At 44.1% G+C, this 20,514-nt stretch overlaps 1 protein-coding gene across 1 annotated transcript; it reads left to right on the top strand.

The window, feature by feature from the left end:
• The first annotated feature begins 3,188 nt into the window (after nt 1-3,188).
• CCN3 (cellular communication network factor 3) lies at nt 3,189-20,144 on the top strand. The gene is made up of 5 exons (XM_089659063.1): nt 3,189-3,342; nt 9,542-9,755; nt 10,893-11,144; nt 12,921-13,135; nt 17,714-20,144. The coding sequence occupies exons 1-5, from the start codon at nt 3,286-3,288 to the stop codon at nt 18,011-18,013; spliced, it is 1,038 nt and encodes a 345-aa protein (XP_089515189.1). The 5' UTR covers nt 3,189-3,285; the 3' UTR covers nt 18,014-20,144.
• The last annotated feature ends 370 nt before the right edge of the window (nt 20,145-20,514 follow it).

Genomic DNA, 20,514 nt, shown 5'->3' with positions numbered 1-20,514 from the left:
CACCGGCGTGTGTTCAATCTGCTGGATATGACGTCACAGCTAATATCCTCCTAATGCGTTTTGCCCCTCCCACAGGTCGTTTTTCAGAGACTCTCTTTAATAGAACAATATTATTGTTATATTATATATTCACAATTTTGGCGGTATAGTTGGTGATATATTGTACTTTTTTTGTTTTTTCATAGTCCTAGTATGGGTAGTTGTTGTATTTATATATAATAAAGTCAGCTGAAATGTAAATAGTTTTTCTTGATATGTAAATGAAAACAAATACAGAGCAGGTATTATCCCAATTTGGCTGCAAAAGTGGAAATACACATTAAATAATAATTTTAAGGTGATGCCAGCCAGGGACGGACTGATAACTTATGGGCAATAAGAGATAATGGAGCCCCCGTGTCTCCGCCTACACTCAAGCCAAACCCACACCCACAAAACACCCCACCTACCTATTGCAGCTCAGCTGCATAGAAAGGGAATTAAAAATTATTTAAAAAATAATAAAACAACGTTGTGGGGTCCCTCCTCCAATCACACCAAGCCCTTCGGCTCTGGTATGGGTTTGGAAGGGAACCCCCATGCCAAAATAAGAAAAAAATGGCATACCAGACCCTTATTAGAGCATGCAGTCAGAAAAGGAGGGATACGAGCGAGCGCCCCCCCCCTCCTGAACCATACCAGGCCATATGCCCTCAACATGGAGGGTGCTTTGGGGGGGACAAGAGCCTCTTCCCCACAACCCTAGAAGAAAAATAAAAGAATGTCCCCCAAAGTAGATCCAATGTCAATCATGAACCTTACATATTTAAGTACTGTCAAGCCGCCTCACTGCTCCGCTGGCTTGACAGTACTTAAATATGTAAGGTGTGGGGCCACCCAGTGACATCACGTGTGTGGCCCTGCCTCCTTGTGACATCATTGACTCAGCATGTCCCGGTTGATGACGCCACTAGGGACGGGGTCAAACACGTACTGTCCCCAGGTGGCCCCACCCCTTACATATTTAAGAACTTTCAAGCCAGCAGAGCAGACAGACAGCCGGGAGCCAGATTCGGGAGCGGAGCCTTTTTTTTTTTCTTTTTTTGGACTGTCTCCTGTCTTTTTTCACACTACACTTTTTTTTGTGAATGGACAGTGGTACCATGTACCCCATACTCATTCACATAGGAGGGGGCATTCCAGATTCCGATAAGCCCCACACCCACAGATCCCCACAACCACTGGCCAGGGTTGTGGGGAAGAGACCCTTGTCCCCATCAACATGGGGACAAGGTGCTTTGGGGGGGAGCCCCCTCCACCCCAAAGCACACTCCCCTCCATGTTGCGGGTATGTGGACTGGTATGGTTCACTCACTCGCTCTTCCCCCCCCCCCTTTCCTCACCTGCTGGGCTGCATGCTTGGACAAGGGTCTGGTACGGATTTTGGGGGGAACCCCCCCGTCATTTTTAAAAAAACTTTGGTGTGGGGGTTCCTCTCAAAATCCATACCAGACCCGAAGGGCTTGGTATGGATGGAGGAGGGACCCCACACTGTTTTTTAAATTATTTTTTTAATTGCCGGCAATTCTTTCTTTTATATTCAGCTGTCAGTGGGGAACCCTGCTGACAGCTGAAACATTAATGCATGCTTTTCACTACTAAAATACTACATGACTTGATAAAATAACTCATGCGGTATTTTAGTAGCGTTTTTTTTGTGAATTCAAATGTTTTTTTTTAAATGCTGTGCGGGATCCTACCGCATACTCGGATGCAATAAGATTCCGCTTAGTGAATTGTGCCCAGTGAGCCTCTCACTGGGCCCCCTACTGACCCCAGGCCCTCGGGCAATGCCCGAATGTTCGAATGGTCAGTCCAAACCTGAAGCCAGCATGACCATAAGGTAGAGAACTAGATATCTTGACCGCTTCTCGGCCTTTTGGCTAAGATTCAATTTTCTTTGAACGAATGAATTTTGAACAGTGTATGTGGTTTTTGCTTGAGAATCATATTTATTCTAAAAAGCAAGTGAAATTTTCAAACGACATTTGTCCAGTCATCATTCTGTATTCTTGTTTACCTACCTACTATCTACTAGTGTATGGCCAGCATTAGGCTCCATTTACACCAGGTGAGATGGAGTGCACATGTGCTTCTGCATGTTTTCTGCGCATTCCTGCATGTTGCATGCAGTATATCTCATTAATTTCAATGGGCTGCCCTATGTGCCAGAAATGTGCCAATTAAGTCCCTGTCCCTTTTTCACAATTGCACTGCACCCCTCTGCATGATGTTTTTTGACACACATGAGAATGGACGTGTTAGCAGATGTGTGGGGGTGCCATTAACAATCAATGGCACTGCCGTGCATTTCTGTGCGTGTTGAGAAAGAACGCAATTTTGCTCATATTCCCAATGTACACAAAGGGGTTGATTTACTAAAGGCAAATAGACTGTGCACTCTGCAAGTGCAGTATCTCCAGAGCTTAGTAAATGAGGTAAAACTTCCCTTTGCCATGCTTACCCAATCACATGCAAGGAAAATAAAAAAAAACAGTATTTTTGCTTGCACATGATTGAATGATGGAAGTCAGCAGAGCTGCTCATTTACTAAGCTCTGGAGTAACTGCACCTGCAAACTGCACAGTCTATTTGCCTTTAGTAAATCAACCCCAAAGTGTGAACCTAGCCTAAAGACTTATCACTGATAATGCACCGGAATTGTGGTGCATCTTTATGGGACGCTGCAGGGGTCAAGACCCAGCAGAGGCTTGTGTAAACGCAACTGAAATCAGAAATTCAGATCATCTTTTTTATTTCCAGCTCTCAACGGCTGGAAATAGTGTTCTCATTGTCTAGATAGAGGTTACATAAGAGTAATAAGTAATAAGAGGAGTACAGTAGATTATGCCTGCCTGTCCTCTCAGACTGTACGAGACGTCTGGAGATGTGCTTAGAACAGGCATTCCTCTTGTACAGATGAGTAATCAGTTCCTCTGTCACTTCCCTGAGCTGGATGGAAAATACATTCCTTTGGTGAGTATTACATGCAGGATTTTCCCCTCTTGAGGGATATCAGCTTGCCATCTAGCGTCCATAGACTGCAGTGTTTGTTTGGGAAAAGGTAGTGGGCGGCAGGAATTTGGAAATCGTCATCCTTCCAAAAGCTGCCAAATTCAGGATCATCCACCAATAGGATCCCACTGGATGGAGAAGTGTTCTATATATGAGGAGGATGTAGACATCTCAAGCACTTATTCCAGAAGGACAGAAGGTATCAGAACTGAACTCCAAGGCTGGGACATCATGTTCTCCAGGAGGAACCTTCTCCGAACCCTCTGCACCCTCTTTCTGGTTCATAAAGTAAGTGATACCTAAAAGTTTTATTACCTTTACAATTAATATCCTAATTCTGAAAGCTAAAGACTTCTTCGCTTTCTGGATTCTGTATACCTTTAGGATATGCATGCTGTTTTCAACTTATTTAATATGGCAAAGTCCAATAACCAAGTTATCAAAGAACCAGCAAAAAATGATTACACGGGAATGATGAAATCCAGTAAGATTTGTCCTTTCATCACTCTATTGCTGTCAGAATAATGATACAGTGACGAAAGGAATCGTTTTATTGGTTACTATTAATTACTGATTTTTATGTTTCCTATTTATAAATCTGGTTTTATTAAGTTTACCAGAAAATGGAAATATTTTAGGGTTTTTAAAGATTATGGAAACTCAAAATCTATCACAATTGGTAAGTTTGAACTCATGCCTCACTGTATTTAGTTTAATTAAAGTTTTCAATGTATATAGTTTTCTTAAAACCTATATTTTGGTAAGTTCGGCCCCATGCCTCGATGTATATCGTTTTGTTAAAGTATAACTAAATGCAAAACGTTTTTTTTTTTTTGGATAGAATGGAGAGCTGTTAGAACAGGGGGTTTTATTGCTGTCTGTACTCTCATTAAAGAGATTCACCCTATTTATCCATTGAAAGTGAAAGAATTTCTCATATGTTGAGTTGTCACCTGAACAGGAATATAGAGGAAATATTTTAATGGGGACACTAGTTCTGGTGACAACCAGGGATTCTCTCACTTTGGAGGGATTTAATTTCCCTTTTTATTTTAGCTATGGGACAGGAAGAGCAGGGAAATCTCCCCAATTGGACACAGGTGGATGAAAAAAAAAACTGACAGTGATTATAACTGTCCTTTTCTCTATTCAATATAAAAATTGCGTATAGTTTTGTAGTAGTAGTAGAGTACTTTTTGGTGAATTTGTTGCAAAGTTTCTTGCCTGGAGATCTCACTGGGAACAGCACTTCCTGTTGCAGGGTGAGAACAGTAAACCCCGGTTCACATATATGCGGCTGTGCGGGGCACGTTTTGCATGGACAAGAGAGCCCATTCACTTGAATGGATTCCCGTGCCCCGTGACACGCAGGGAAGAAGTCCCTGCACTTCTTCTGAAAACGCAGCCTACACGGGAACCTCGGTTCCCAGTACAGGTGCGTTTTCCAGTGCGGGCGGCATGCCATTAGAACTAATGGCACCCACCCGCGGGTCCTTATTCTTCTATGTGGGTGGTGCGGCTGCACAGATTTTCATGTGGATCTGTAGCGGCACCACCCTCACAGATGTGAACCTAGGGTCAATCACTGCCTTCCAATTATCAGCGATGTTGTCAGCCTGCTGTGCGCACTCCTTCAGTTGGCTGTTGGCCAGCCCGGCTAACTGCAAGGCAGCTGCTTAGCGCTGTCACACCTGAAACAGGAAGCAGTGGCATCCCGAGGCAGGTGCAGGGGGTGCGGTCCGCACTAGGTGACACCGGACCCACTCCACAAAATGGCAAGTTGTAAAGCAAGCCTGCGGGGATCGTCAGCTTTCTTTACAACTTACCTTTTCTTGGAGTGGGTCCGGTGTCACCCTGTATAGGTTGCATGCAAACGATCCTGCGGGGTGACACTGGTGTATCAGCAAGATGTGTCACCCATGTAGATATGTCCCCTGAAGCAACTGCGCATGTCCCGGTTTCAGGCACGATCAATCGATGATAGAACTACTGCTATCATCGATTAATTGTGCCTGAAACCGGAACATGCGCAGTTGTCCCGGACCCGCTCCAAGAAAAGGTAAGTTGTAAAGCAAGCTGACGATCCCCGCAGGATAGAGTCCGATCCATTATGCTCAATCCGCAGATCCAATCCATTCTGCGGGGATCGTCGGAGCGGGTGTCACCAAGTGTTACCGCACCAGGTGACACCAACCCTAGGGACGCCTCTGACAGGAAGTGCCATTACTGGCAGGATCTCCGGGTAAGAAATTTTGCACCCCGAAGAAAGGATTTGCTGTATACAGCAAGGCAGGATGCCTTTGTATTTCCTTAACTGAGAATGCTAATATGAGTATCTTTACATAAATAATCTTAGAAATTTATATTCGTGTTTTAAACGCTATATGTGTACCTGTGTATACTTTGTAAGTACATATATATTGGGTCCAACATATTTGCTTACTTAATGCACATGCTGTGCTCTCTGCTTAGCTGTACTGCACGGTGGCTGTGCTTTATTGTTCCTCTTTTATAACAAGTCTATAAGCCGCCTCGCACTTAGTCTAGATTCACACCTATGCATTCTTCCATCTGATGCCTTTTCTATTGAAATCAATAAAAAAAACATAAAAAGAGAAGTACAGCCAAAGCTCTTTTGGCTGTACTTCTCCTGTGGATCACAGGATTGCAATTCGTACTGCACTCCTGTGACCTGTTTTCAGCTGACAGCGGGCTGAAGCCCGCTGTCAGCTCATGTCACTCACCCAGTCCAGGCCAGGGAAAGATCCTGATTTTGAAGTCGGGATCCACCCCAGTCTGGAGCGGCACCGGCACAGCCTCTCAGCAAGTCAGCAAGCCGCTCTTCCATCGCCGCCACAGACCATTGCTCCAGTGAAAACGGGTTGGCAGAACAGACAGCGGTGATTGATAGTCACTGCTCACTGCGACGGTGAGAACTCAGCGATCAGCAATCATGTGATCGTTGAGTTCTCACTCTAAGCCCGGGTTCACACTGATGCGGTGCGGAATTCGCACCGGTTTCTGTGTGTTTTCCGCACTGCATCATAATCGCACCCCGTTCATGCGAACCGCTGCGGGTGTGTATGTTAAGTTAACAACACCCTGAAATTGGTTCGCAAAACGCGGTGCGAAGTACAGAATTGGATCACATGGGTGTGAATAGCCATGTGATCTGATTCTGGTGCGGACAAAAAAAAGGGTCCTGCACTTTTTTACGGTATGAACTGAGCCATACAAAATGTATGGCTCAAATTGCCCCGCACAGAAATCGCATGTGATTTGCGCAGAAATGCGGTGTGGTTCCTGTGTGAATCACATGCAATGTGCTGCACTGCATCAGTGTGAACCCGGGCTTAGAGCCGGCGAGGGACAGATGGTCGCTGATGATCGTCGAACCAATTCAGCATCCACCTAAGTAAGTATAATTTTGGAAAAACAATCCATCCCATACTTCTCTTTTAAAACAAGTCAACGCGCTTTGACACATATTAATGTGTGTTTTGCACATTGCAATGAACTGTGTGTTGAATGTCAACATGCATCATAATGCACTGATGCATGTCAATGTGCATTATGATGCATTTAGGTGCATCATGATGCATCAACATGCATAATGACATGCAGTGACGAGTGTCTCCACACAGGCATTGAGATGTGTTTTTATGTGTTTGCACCAATGCATCAGGCAAAAAACCGCAAAAGGTGTAAATCCAGCCTCAAGGCTTTATAATTGGCAGGTGGCTTACCCTGTCTTCCCAGCAGTTCTGTACAAGTGCTAATTGAACCTGTTATAGGTGCACTTGTAGGACTTTCCACTAGAGGGGGCATCATCAGCCCGCCATATAAAATACAGTCATGAAATTATAAGGTGATGTCCTGTGACATATGAGAAGCCAATGAATGGCTCAACCAGCCAGTGTGAGAAATCACTCACAGCAACCAATCCAATTTAACTTTTCTTGAAGTCTCCTGCAATTAGTTGTTGCTGGTTTCTGCAAATGCATGTTGATTTTTGGTCAAATCTATTTGTATAGACAAAAAAGAAAACTGCCATTAAAGTATGTACGATGGAATGAAAGAATTCTTTTTAAAGGAATGTTGAAATCTAACTATTTTTAAATTTAAAGATCAGCTTCATTGTCAGACAAGTTGGAACTGGCTGTATATCTGAATTCTTTTAGGTGAACGTAATCGTATGTGATCACTGTCACTACCTGTAGAGGGAAGAGAGTGATCTCATTGCAGACACTAAGTGGAAACATATCAACCTGTCTACTCTGTTACAGCAGATTGGGACACATGCAACCTTCCGACACCTCTATATTGGCCCACAGCTGCTTTAATAAATTACATGAAACTCATTCTATAGGCTATTAAAGCAGAACTCTGGGGAAATTAAATAAGCTACCCTTGGAGTGGGGCTCTCCCTGCACCACGTGGGGCTCTCCCTGCAATGCAAAGATTAAATGCTTGTTTTTTTGTATCCATTAATAGGCACTTTTAGCTATCTAATCCCTCACTCCTGCAGACTCCTCCTTCCATGCAAATGGTCTCCAAAGCTGCTTCTCTTCAGCACTCCGTCTGTCGGTTGCACTCTTACGTCAACACATACAATACAGGACCAGGGGCGGACTGACCATTTGGAAACTCAGGTACTGCCCGAGGGCCCGGGGTCAGTAGGGGGCCCCATGAGATGCCCCTGGTACCTTTTTCATAGGCTTTTTTGAGTTTGGGCAAGGACACAGGGGCCCCATGATCCCCTATTGCCCGGGGGCCCCATGAGGTGTCAGTCTACCCCTGTGCAGGACCAGCAGACCTTCATTGTAAGTGGGGATGCGAAGAGCCCGCTCATAACTCAGGGGGAAGGGAAGAACACCGGCTGCTGGGGAGCTTAGGGTAAGATAAGTAAAAATTACTTTTTAATGATACCCTAGACCAGTGTTTCTCATCCTGATTTTAGTCAAGGCACCCTTTAAAAGTATGGACAATCTCAAGGCACCCTTTAAACTTATGGACAGCCTCAAGGCTCCCATTCTAAAATGTAAAAAACTATTCTAATAGTTTTAAATAATGCATCAATATCCACACATGTAAGACACCCAACGTTAGAGGTGATTTATTCTTCCAAATCAAATACACTTTTGCACACTAGTATTGATTAGTATTCCAAGGTTTCTCTTCTCCCTCAGTTTTTCTCCATCACTGAGCTAATGTGACCCCAGCACTGATGGAGAGGGGCAGGGGAGGGTCAAACTAGGATGCTGTGCAGACGACTGACTTCCTCCTTATCAACTGATGATGTCATTAGCTGTTAGGATGCTGGCGGCTAGAAGGCCGTAATGGTGCACAAAGAAAACCTGTGGCTTTGTGTAACTAAAAGGCTGGTTTGAACCACCTGCTGGCTTGTATACAATTTTTGGGCAAGTTTTAGGTATTTTGCCAAGGCACCCCTGAAGAAACATAAAGGCACCCTGGTTGAAAAAGGCTGCCCTAGACAATAGGGACCATTTATCCATTGCAGTGCAGGGGAAGGTTCACCGCAGGGGTAGTTTTTTTAATTTCCTAAAGTCGTACTTCTAAACTATATGGATTTTGCATCACTTTCTCTATTGGTGACAACGGTTGCTGGGACTAATATAACGGGGGAATCTGCCCAATGGAATCACAGACAGAAATAAAAACCTGACAGGTATGTAACCTTTTGCTGACCACCTGACCCATATGTTCAGCAGCAAGGCAGATGGGCCTTAACACCCATGTATTGCACATATGTGTCCATGGTGCACCACTGTTCTGTGCTGAGAGTGCGCTCACTGACAGCTCCTGGTCACCATTTATGGCCAGGAGCCGGTGGGATCATCTGACAGTCAATACAGCAGTGACATAATTGGGAATTCCACCTTACATCATTCAGAACCTCTTAAAGGGCAGGCAGGAGGCAGCTGCAAGGGGTTACATACTTCCACACTCTACACAAAACTAAAAAAAAAATGTTTTTGGATTTAGATATACAGTACAGTAAATAATTTGTACGCTGACCAACCTAGAAAATGTTTTCTTGTATAATTACTAAGGTCACTTATTTCTTTGTTTAACGACCCCCCCACCAGGCATACATGTAACGGCAGGGGGTGGTCATTAAAGCCCAACCACATATATGAGTTGCTTTCTTGATCTGGGATGCACTCCATCATCACCCCCAAAATTTTAGCAAACTGTCACCAACTACAGATGAGGGGGAGCTGGTAGGTGCTTCTAATGAAAAAGATTAGCATCTGGCAGCCAATCAAAGTGTGGCCTACTGGCTTCTGGAGTCATGGCCAATTTAAAGCACCAGGAACCTCTAGCCAATATTGGTGCAACAGAACCATGAAGACTGTTGTGGGGAATTGCCTGCACCTGTTTTAAGATATACCCCATCTAAAAAAAAATCCAAAAACGGGCAGAAAATTACTTTAAGCTCACGTTGTGACTATTTGCCTTGCAGGTGGTTTCCCAGAGATGTCCATCGGAATGTGGTCCCTGCCCAGAAGACCCACCCAGGTGTGCTCCCAACGTACCAATTGCATTAGATGGCTGTGCCTGCTGTCCTGTATGCGCTCGACAAGATGGGGAGAGCTGCTCAGAAGTGTACCCATGCCAAGAAGGATTATTTTGTGACTTTAGTGCCGATCTCAGGGCCGATGTTGGCATTTGCATGGGTGAGTCAAGCATTGTAAAATCAATATAACTGCAAACCTCTTACTGAACAAGGACAGTGTAAACCCATAGCAAACAGCTATCTCCTTTCTCTTCCTAACTGCTTTTAAATATAGATATTTGTGGAAGTACTAGAAGGAGCTCTCAGTGGCTCAATGCCATTACTCTCTATTCAGTAACTGTTGAGATAATACATTTATGGAATTTATTATAGGCATTTATATAGCCATCACTATACTATTCATTCACATTAGTCCCTGCTGACAAGGAGCTTACAATCTAGGGTACTTGTTTCACATACTAGGGCCCATTTAGATAGGAGTGAATTAACCTACCAGCGTGTCTTTGGAATGTAGAAGAAAGCTGGAGTACCCAGAGCAACCTACACAAGCACAGGGGGAACATGTAGAGTCCATGTAGATAGTGTCCTGGCTGGGATTTAAAGGATAAATTGCATAGAGTGCAGAGGTCAGGAGTAAGTAATACAAAGATTACAGAGGTCAGGACTAAATAAATGCACAGAGTGTACAGGTCAAAAATAAATAAAGAAAAGAGTGCATCCAAAGCAAAATATTGCCAGGTTATCCACCCAGGCTGGGGATGCCATTGGAGAACTGGGAGCTAATCTGGGGAGTCTTTTTTTCCTGGGGACAACCCCAAAAACTGAGGACATCTGGTCACCACACCGTAGTTGGCATTGGGAGAGCCAGTCACTTGCTTGGGGGTGGGTTGAGGGGTTTCTTAAGCATGGTGTTTTTTTTGTGTCGGTCATAGGTGGTTGGGCAAGGGGAGCAGAAAGAGTGGGCATGTTGGAGAGCAGTGTGAAAGCAGCAACTATTATAGTTGACAGAAATCCATTGTGTGGTAGAAGGGAGGCCACGGTCACTAGTTGCCCACCTCTGATCTTAGGCAGGCATGCAGTGAGGTGCTCCCCAAGTAGTCCCCCTCCTTGGGTTGTGGGGCTGAGCCCATAGCAGCTGCCCCTTCTTTGTCCTGGCCCTATCTGTACGTATATATGGAATACCCACTTACTTTTTAGAGTACATGTAATAGTGTTTTACAGTAGATTTATGGATTTAGTATAACACACTGTTGGGTCCAGTAAGTCACTGTATTTCTTATTTTTCTTCATTCTCCAGCTCTGGAAGCTGACAAATGTGTGTTCAATGATGTGGTGTATCGCAGTGGTGAAACCTTCCAGCCCAGCTGTAAATATCACTGTACATGCCAGGACGGGCAAATCAGCTGTGTTCCCAGATGCAACAATGACCTGTTGCTGCCCAGTCCTGAGTGCCCCAACCCAATCAAAGTGAAAGTGCCCGGTGAGTGCTGCGAGAAGTGGATCTGTGACTCCAAAGAAGAGGTGGCGATCGGCGGTTTTGCAATGGCTGGTGAGATATTTACATTTCAACAATTTTTTACAAATATAACTTAACATCAGTTTGTAAATGGATAGAAAACTGGCTAAAAGACCGTATTCAGAGAGTAGTGGTTAATGATTCATAATGGTCTAGGGTTGGTGGTGGTGTACTCCAAGGTTCAGTGTTGGGACCCTTACTTTTTAATATATTTATACATGATATAGGGCCTAAGAGTACCCTTTCAGAGTTTGCAGATGACACCAAGCTGTGCAGTGGAATAACGACCTTACAGGATGTCTCCAATTTACAAGACAACCTCAATGCACTGCATAATCTGATTGAAACACATGTGACCAATTTATATTTAGGTGAATTTATTTATCTTAATCTGTTGTTGCCAGCCACAGGCATATATGTACAGCTGGTACAATTTGCACTCACTTGGCGCCCCTACACAGTAACTACGCTGTCATTGGCAGCTCCCATATATACAATCCAGGTGCGCCAAACAAACATCCAAACGTCGAAGGTTTTTAATGATAAAATTGATTCATAGCAGAAAAATCCAACACATTTCGATGGCTAAACACACTCCCCTTTCATTAGGGCTACAAAATAAGTACAGATACGAAGGTCATCAATATAAAAGTAAATTGTCATCAATATAAAAAATGAGCATACAAGTAGAAAATAATAAATAGAAAAGAGTGATTTTTTATTATTACATTTTACTTGTATATTTAATTTTATATTCATGACCTTTACCTTTTACATTGATGACCTTTGTATATGCACTTGTCTGAGATTCCATGTCCAGATTACTTGCATAAAAGGAGACTGTCGCACCCCAATGATGTCATCTTTAAAAATCTTAATTGAAAGCAACAAAAACACAGGAAATACAGACAATCTCTATGACCAAGTCTTGTAGGTGAGGCGAAATGCATTGAGGATTGTTTAGGTGCAGCTGTTGTAGTACCTGTGTACATTGAAGTGCGACTGTCTGTAAGCTCCTAGTCACTATTTACAAGCCAGGGAGATGTGCTCATAATTAGGTGATCACTGTGACAGCCAATCACAGTAATTACATCAATAGTCTACCTACCCGCCTTGGACAAATTGGGGTTTATTTACTAAAGCTGGAGAGTCCAAAATCAGACTCCCTTCTGCATAGAAACCAATCAGCTTCCAGGTTTCATTGCCAAAGCTTCATTGAACAAGCTGAGGTTAGAAGCTGATTGGTTTCTATGCAGAAGGGAGTCTGATTTTGGACTCTCCAGCTTTAGTAAATAAACCCCATTGGGTCTTCATATGATGGTAAATATTAAAAGACATCTGATTTTTTTTTTCTCAATGTAAACTGGTCCTAAAAAAATAAATAAATATATATATATATATATATATATTTATTTTAAATGTTGGCATTATATTTCTTGCCATTACCATGACCCACCACCAACACATAACCTAAAATAAGTTTTCCTATCATGTCTAGTGATACCACATATGTGTACATTATTTGATGTTTGTAGTCATAGTAGGGCCCAGAAGGGCTGTCACCATGGTCAAGTGATTAGGAGCTGTCCAACCAGCTCATCACTCTGGGTCTTGGAGGTGCCAGATCAGTCACATTGCTGGGGGCCCTCCCTGAACAAAAATAGTTGTGTTTAGGTGGTGTTGAGAGGTTAAAATACTCATAAGAATGTTCTTGATGAATGTTGTACATCGACAGATAAAAAGTCATTTTTTGAATATTTGCCAGACTCTCCACTTTAATATAACGATATCCATTTTTATATTTTACAGCTTACAGACCTGAAGCCACTTTAGGAGTCGCTGTGCCTGATATGGGTGGCAACTGCATTACGCAGACAACAGAGTGGAGTGCGTGTTCCAAGACATGTGGCATCGGGCACTCATACCGGGTGTCCAATCGGAATAATCGATGTGAAATGCAGAAGCAGATCCGCCTGTGTATGGTGCGACCCTGCGATGAGGAGAAACAGTGGCTTCTTGGAAAGGTAATGGCCAACAGCATCATTTAGCTTTTAAGATTTATATTAAAATATACGTCCAGTTTTGGATTCGGTGGGGAAGGGTTTCAAGTAGGTTTTGCGGCTATCTGTTGTCAGAGAGAGAGAGATTTCCCCTCACTTCCTGTGCTTTTGACAATGGTTTTATAGACAGGAAGGGAGGAAAAATCTGTAGCAAGGAAACAGACAGGAAATGGCCACCCCCCTACTCTACTAAAGGCTAGGCGACACAGAATTTGGGATCCTGATGTAAAAATGTATTAAGAGTGCCGAACCAAAGATCTGAAATCCAAAGTCAAAAATTTCCCCCTTCTTCAGGGCTCAGATTTGGTATGTAGTTACAGTAGCAGAACTCAAAAATGGCAGAGTAGCCAAAGCTCATTACTTAAAGTATAAAAGGTAAAACATTTTCTTTAGTTTTAGATAGAGTGGAGAGGGTTTAGAACCCCTGCCAGGTTTTTATTTATGTCTGTGGCCGTTATAGAGACTCACCCTCTTTATTTGTCATGTTTACCATTATCATTAAATGTGAAAGTAAAAGAAAATCCCAAAGTTTGATTTGCTCCTAGAACAGTAATACGGGGGGAATCGTCCAATTGGTGCACCAGTTCCGATGATCTTGGTAACAACCAGGGATTCTCTCATTTTGGAGGGTTTTCCTCTCACTTTCTGAGTTGACCATGGGACAAGAGGTGAAGAGAAATCTCCACAATGGGACACAGATGGCAAAAAACCCTGAAAGTTGTGTCTTTAGTTGTACTTTAAAGGGTGAACAATACAATGTTCCTGGATTAGGGCCAAGATCAGAATCTACACCTGAACTGACCTATAGAATATCTGAACCCCCCCCCCCCAAACACATTGGATGGTTTCTGTATTCTTGTTATGATCTGACACTATGAGTAAAAGATTTTTAACTCTTAGATCTTTGGTCTGGTGCTCTCAGGAGATTTTTACATGTGGATCCCCATCTCTGGGTCCCCTAGCCAAGGGGCAACCTGTTTTTATTTTGGTATATGTCCCCTTTGCATATTATCTCTTATTTAAAAACTAGCTATGGATTATAATTCTTCCCCATTCTATCTAATGGTAGCCATCTACAGAGCAATTTTATTTACTGTCAATTTGATTTACTGTCAAGGTGAAAAATATGATGGGAAGATCAAAAAGATCATTCAGCGCACCATACACCTAATGATCATAATCTAATTTTACAGAATACAATCCATGGTTTTCTTCTAAATCAGCGGTTCTCAACCTGGGGGTCGCGACCCCTTTGGGGGTCGAACGACGCTTCCACAGGGGTCGCCTAAGACCATCGGAAAAAACACATATTTCCGATGGTCTTAGGAACCGAGACACCGCTCCTCGCCGCCGCCGCCGCCACCGCCGTCTCCAGGTGTGGGCGGGATGACATGCCGCCCCTGTCATCTGGACACACCTCGAGATCAATCCTCGCCTGTGATTGGCCGCCGGCACTGTAGCTCAGGAGAGGCACACAGGCGGCCAATCACCGGCAAGGAGGTGGAGCTTGGAGAGGAGGAGCCGAGCGGCACCGCGAAGATCGAGCGAGTGAAGAGGAGGAGAGCGGCCGGAGAAGGAAGACATCTGACAGGTAAGTGTCGGTACCATGGGAGAGGGAGGGAGCGAGCGAGCCCAGGCTGGAGCAGGGGTCTGCAAGGTAAGTATCATTGGTGTCAGTGGGAATAGTGCGCCATCATTGGTGTCACTAATACCAATGATGGGGCACTATTCCTCCCACTGACACCAACGATGGGACACTATTCCTCCCACTGACACCAATGATGGGGCACTATTCCTCCCACTGACACCAACGATGGGGCACTATTCCTCCCCCAAATGACACCAACGATGGGGCACGATTCCTCCCCCCACTGACACCAACGATGGGGCACAATTCCTCCCCCCACTGGCACCAAGGAGGGGCACTATTCCTCCCCCCACTGACACCAAGGATGGGGCACTATTCCTCCCCCCACTGACACCAAGGATGGGGCACTATTCCTCCCCCCACTGACACCAAGGATGGGGCACTATTCCTCCCCCCACTGACACCAAGGATGGGGCACTATTCCTCCCCCCACTGACACCAAGGATGGGGCACTATTCCTCCCCCCACTGACACCAAGGATGGGGCACTATTCCTCCCCCCACTGACACCAAGGATGGGGCACTATTCCTCCCCCCACTGACACCTATGATGGGGCACTATTCCCCCCACTGACACCTATGATGGGGCACTATTCCCCCCACTGACACCAATGATGGGGCACTATTCCCCCCACTGACACCTATGATGGGGCACTATTCCTCCCCCCACTGACACCAATGATGGGGCACTATTGCTCCTCCCACTGACACCAATGATGGGGCACTATTCCTCCCACTGACAGCAATGATGGGGCACTATTCCTCCCACTGACAGCAATGATGGGGCACTATTCCTCCCACTGATACCGATGATGAGGCACTATTCCTCCCACTGACACTGATGATGGGGCACTATTCCTCCCACTGACACCGATGATGGGGCACTATTCCTCCCACTGACACCGATGATGGGGCACTATTCCTCCCACTGACACCGATGATGGGGCACTATTCCTCCCACTGATACCGATGATGGGGCACTATTCCTCCCACTGATACCGATGACGGGGCACTATTCCTCCCACTGATACCGATGACGGGGCACAATTCCTCACACTGACACCGATGACGGGGCACTATTCCTCACACTGATACCAATGACGAGGCACTATTCCTCCCACTGACACCAATGACGGGGCACTATTCCTCCCACTGACACCAATGATGGGACACTATTCCCCCCCACTGATACCAATGATGGGGCACTATTCCTCCCACTGACACCAATGATCGGGCACTATTCCTCCCACTGATACCAATGATGGGACACTATTCCTCCCACTGATACCAATGATGGGGCACTATTCCCCCCCACTGACACCAATGATGGGGCACTATTCCTCCCACTGATACCAATGATGAGGCACTATTCCTCCCACTGATACCAATGATGGGGCACTATTCCTCCCACTGACACCAATGATGGGACACTATTCCTCACACTGACACCAATGATGGGGCACTATTCCTCCCACTGATACCAATGACGGGGCACTATTCCTCCCACTGACACCAATGACGAGGCACTATTCCTCCCACTGACACCAATGACGGGGCACTATTCCTCCCACTGACACCAATGACGGGGCACTATTCCTCCCACTGACACCAATGATGGGGCACTATTCCTCCCACTGATACCAATGACGGGACACTATTCCTCCCACTGACACCAATGACGGGGCACTATTCCTCCCACTAACACCAATGACGGGGCACTATTCCTCCCACTGACACCAATGACGGGGCACTATTCCTCCCACTGACACCAATGACGGGGCACTATTCCTCCCACTGACACCAATGAAGGGGGCACTATTCCTCCCACTGACACCAATGACGGGGCACTATTCCTCCCACTGATACCAATGATGGGGCACTATTCCTCCCAATGACACAATGACGTGGCACTATTCCTCCTACTGCTAAATTACAGTTATGAAGTAGCAACGAAAATAATTTTATGGTTGGGGGTCACCACAACATGAGGAACTGTATTAAGGGGTCGCGGCGCTAGAAAGGTTGAGAACCACTGTTCTAAATCGATTGATGGCACAGTATGTTAGCCTTTCTCAACCTTTTATTACAGAGGAACTCTTGAAATTATTTTTAAGTCTTGGGGAACCCTTGCAAGATTTAATTCATTGGTGATTATTGGGAAAAATGTCCCTCATATTGGTGGTTAGTGGCAAGAATGCTCCCATCAGTGGTGGTCACCACCGAAAACAGCCAAAAAGATCATTGGGTTAGTTGACTCTGCCAAGTGGCGTTGACCCAGCACTATGCTGGCACCATCAGATGAGAAGTCAATCAGCTCAAGGAACCCCTAGTAACCGCTGGAGGAACCCTAAGGTTCCATGGAACTTTCCATGGCTGTGGTATGTGTCTTTTCAATAATTGACAGATTTGATTATATTGATTCCTTTGATCGGATCATTATGTGTATGGCCACCATAAAACATAAAAAACATTTTTTGACTTGACATACACTTGAATACGATTCTCTTGGTGATTCTTTGGGGGCAGTTCTCATATCTGTTACTCTTAAGAGTCTTTTATCCATAGAATTTTCTTGCCAAATGTTTTACGAGTTAGGTCACCAAGTCTTTCCTCTACCTTCCACAATAGCTTGGACTTGGGACCAACATGCAGAATGTGATGACACATGTGCATAGCCATGTAGTATTCCTATACTAGGGCTCATTTAGATAGGGGCCAGTGGGCCAGTGACCCTACCATCATGTGTTTGGAAAATGGGAGGAAACGGAAGTACTCAATGCTAGCATGGGGAAAACATCCAAACTCCATGCAGGATGTATCCATAGATAAAAAAGCTTAGAGTGTAAGGAAATTGTGCACCTCCATAACAAAATATTTTTTCTTGCTCTCTCACAGGAAGGAAAAAAATGCACAAAGGTGACAAGATCAGAAAAACCTATGCGATTTGAATACAAAAACTGCATCAGTGTTCAGAGCTACACGCCCAAGTTTTGTGGCAGCTGCAGCGATGGCCGATGTTGTACACCACACAGCACCAGGACCGCCCAAGTGGAGTTCCAGTGTCCCAAAAACAGAGTCATGAAAAAACCTGTGATGTTCATTAATACATGCGTCTGTCACTACCACTGCCCACGAGATACGAGCCTCCTTCAGACAGAAAATGCAATGTTCCCGGGCCTGCGAAGACCATTATAAGGATGAGATGGGATCCACTCTTAAAATTCAAATCTCCAGGCCATGAAATGGCCAGTGAACTTTGAAATGCCCCTGATGATATAAATATACAGCGGGTGGCAGGAAAAAAGTAGAGTGTAATTATAACATTTTTATACTTGCCGTATATTTAAAGTAATTTAAGTAGGCAAAAAAAATTCACAGACTGTTTTTTGACTTTTTTTTTTAAATTGTAAATATGGTAATTTAAATGGAATATTTTAAATTTGATGTGTCTGTCTTATTGTGAATGTAAAAAGTCAATGTTATGTTAATGAAAATAGTGTACATTCCATTTAAAGCCCAAGCAACATGGATTATTTAATAGAAATTAGGTTTTTAAGATCAACCCCAACATCTGCTTCAGCTCAGAATTTTATGTGGGATTTTAAAAACAGGAAGTGAGGAGAAATCTCCCTCAAAGGGGCAGAGACAGCATTTCAATCCTGGCATGTTCTAAACATTTCTCAGATTGCTAGGACTCGCTTGTTTCCACATGGAGGAGAATTGCTTAGACTTCTTCAAACAGACAGGAAGTTGGGAGATTTCAACTTACTTCCCGTGAAACAGATTGAAAGCAAGGTGAAATTTTCCAAAGGGAAGCCAAGCACCGATCACTCAACTTCCCTACTTAACCCCTTGCCGACCTCGTAAAGCACATGTGCAGTGGCATGGAGTTAGACCGCACATATGTAGCCATGGTGGCCAAGGTTTCTGTCCTGGGACCAGGGGCGGACTGACCATTTGGGCACTCGGGCACTGCCCGAGGGCCCAGGGTCAGTAGGGGGCCCCATGAGATGCCCCTAGTACTCTTCATAGGCTTTTTTGGGTGTGGTTTGAGGGTGGGTGAGGGCACAGGGGCCCCAAGATCCCCTATTGCCGGGGGCACCATGAATTGTCAGTCCGCCCCTGCCTGGGACTATGTTTCCACCACAGTTACCAAGCTGACACAGACAGCTCCTGGTTTATGATTATGACTGGGAGCCAGTGGTATGGGCTCATGTGACCACTGTGACAGCCAATCACAATAATCACATGACTGAGAAGTCCTCCCATCATTAAGACCCAGCTAAAGGACTACCAGGAGGTGGTGGGAAGGGGTAACATCTCCTAGGCTAAAAATCATGGCTGCCCACATGTGCACATATATTTATGAACAATACACAGAGACCAGGTTTTGAAACCATTACAACACTTAAATGTGTTTTAATTTTAAAATGGGGAAGGGTTATAATCCAGTTTTCCTCACACTTCCAGAACAGAGATGCAACAAGAAGTGAGAGTAAATCACCCCAACAATTGTTATCGAAACACATGGAAGAATTACTTTCACCTCAAATCCAATTGGTAAATTTTCCATCCCAATGGTCACCAGGAAAAATAGCAAACGTGAATCTAACTTCAGCTGGCTATTGAAACTGAACAGGGGTTCTAATTCATCCCTACTCTATCCAAAATTAAAAAAAAAGAAAAAAAAATGTTTTTTCTGTAAATACATAAGAACATTTTATTTTCCAAACAAACATGTAATATAGGGGTCTGCCATGATGCAGGGGTCACAGAGCATGATGGGCTTACCAAACAGGGATCACAGCAGGAGCTGCTTGCTTTCAAACTGCCACTCTCTCACTGAAAATCTGGTGGAAGATATACAGAACAGGGAGACAGGTAGGAAGGATCAGTAACTGCTCTGACTAATTTAACTGTGAAAAAAAGAGCTTGAGCTACTGAGCTCTGTAGACAGTGTGGGCTTTAAGCATAAGTTAGGATTAGGCCAGAAAACATGTGGAAAGCTCCACCTGCTGGCTCAACATAGGAAAATATAAAATGTTTGCAAACAATAATTTTTATTTACTGGACTTATAAAATTAAGTATGTATATTTTAGACCTACACATAATTAAAGAAAGAAAAGCTTTACAATTACACTGTACATTCCCTTTAAGTAGGCCCTATACACTAAAAGTTCAGAAATGCTATACTGAGTTGTGTGCTGGAAATTTGGATTTGAGATTACAAAGATTTTGTAAAATACTTGTGTATATTTTTGTGTTCTTTTTACATTGTGTTGTACAGTGAAAAATATATTTTTTCTAATAAATCAATTTGTGTTACCTCCTGTGTCCCACTTTTGTCCTGAAACACTTTGCAATATAAGGCCATTATCTTGACCTGTACTGCCACCTGTGGGTGATGTGTGGGAACTACACATAGCATCCCAAGTACTGCAATGGTTTGTTATTCTCTGGTTATTGCTAACTGTATACTCTTTCACCATTCCATCTGCATTGTCAAGATACTCTGCATTTATTCAGTAAACGCCAAGTGGCACATCACTATTTGATCATTTGGCTGATCTTTTTTACATGAAAGGTTGTTTTCCCAGACTTTAGCTTAAATTAAATTAATCCTTTACATTTAAACTTTTGGGAAATTCAACCCTAACCATAAACTAAGCACCCTATCCCCCTAATATTATCCCTA

This window comes from Staurois parvus, unplaced genomic scaffold (assembly GCF_062004578.1).
Source record: "Staurois parvus isolate SC_StPar_1 unplaced genomic scaffold, SC_StPar_1.0 ptg000030l, whole genome shotgun sequence".
NCBI classification, from domain to species: domain Eukaryota; kingdom Metazoa; phylum Chordata; class Amphibia; order Anura; family Ranidae; genus Staurois; species Staurois parvus.
The sequence above is the reverse complement of the archived record's forward strand: the minus strand, read 5'-3'. Positions and strand labels throughout refer to the sequence as shown.

Coding starts and splice junctions, on each gene's coding strand:
- CCN3 (XM_089659063.1), top strand. CDS start 3,286: ATGTTCTCCAGGAGGAACCTTCTCCGAACCCTCTGCACCCTCTTTCTG. Junction 11,145..12,920: donor CGGCGGTTTTGCAATGGCTG/GTGAGATATTTA, acceptor TATATTTTACAG/CTTACAGACCTGAAGCCACT. Junction 13,136..17,713: donor AACAGTGGCTTCTTGGAAAG/GTAATGGCCAAC, acceptor GCTCTCTCACAG/GAAGGAAAAAAATGCACAAA.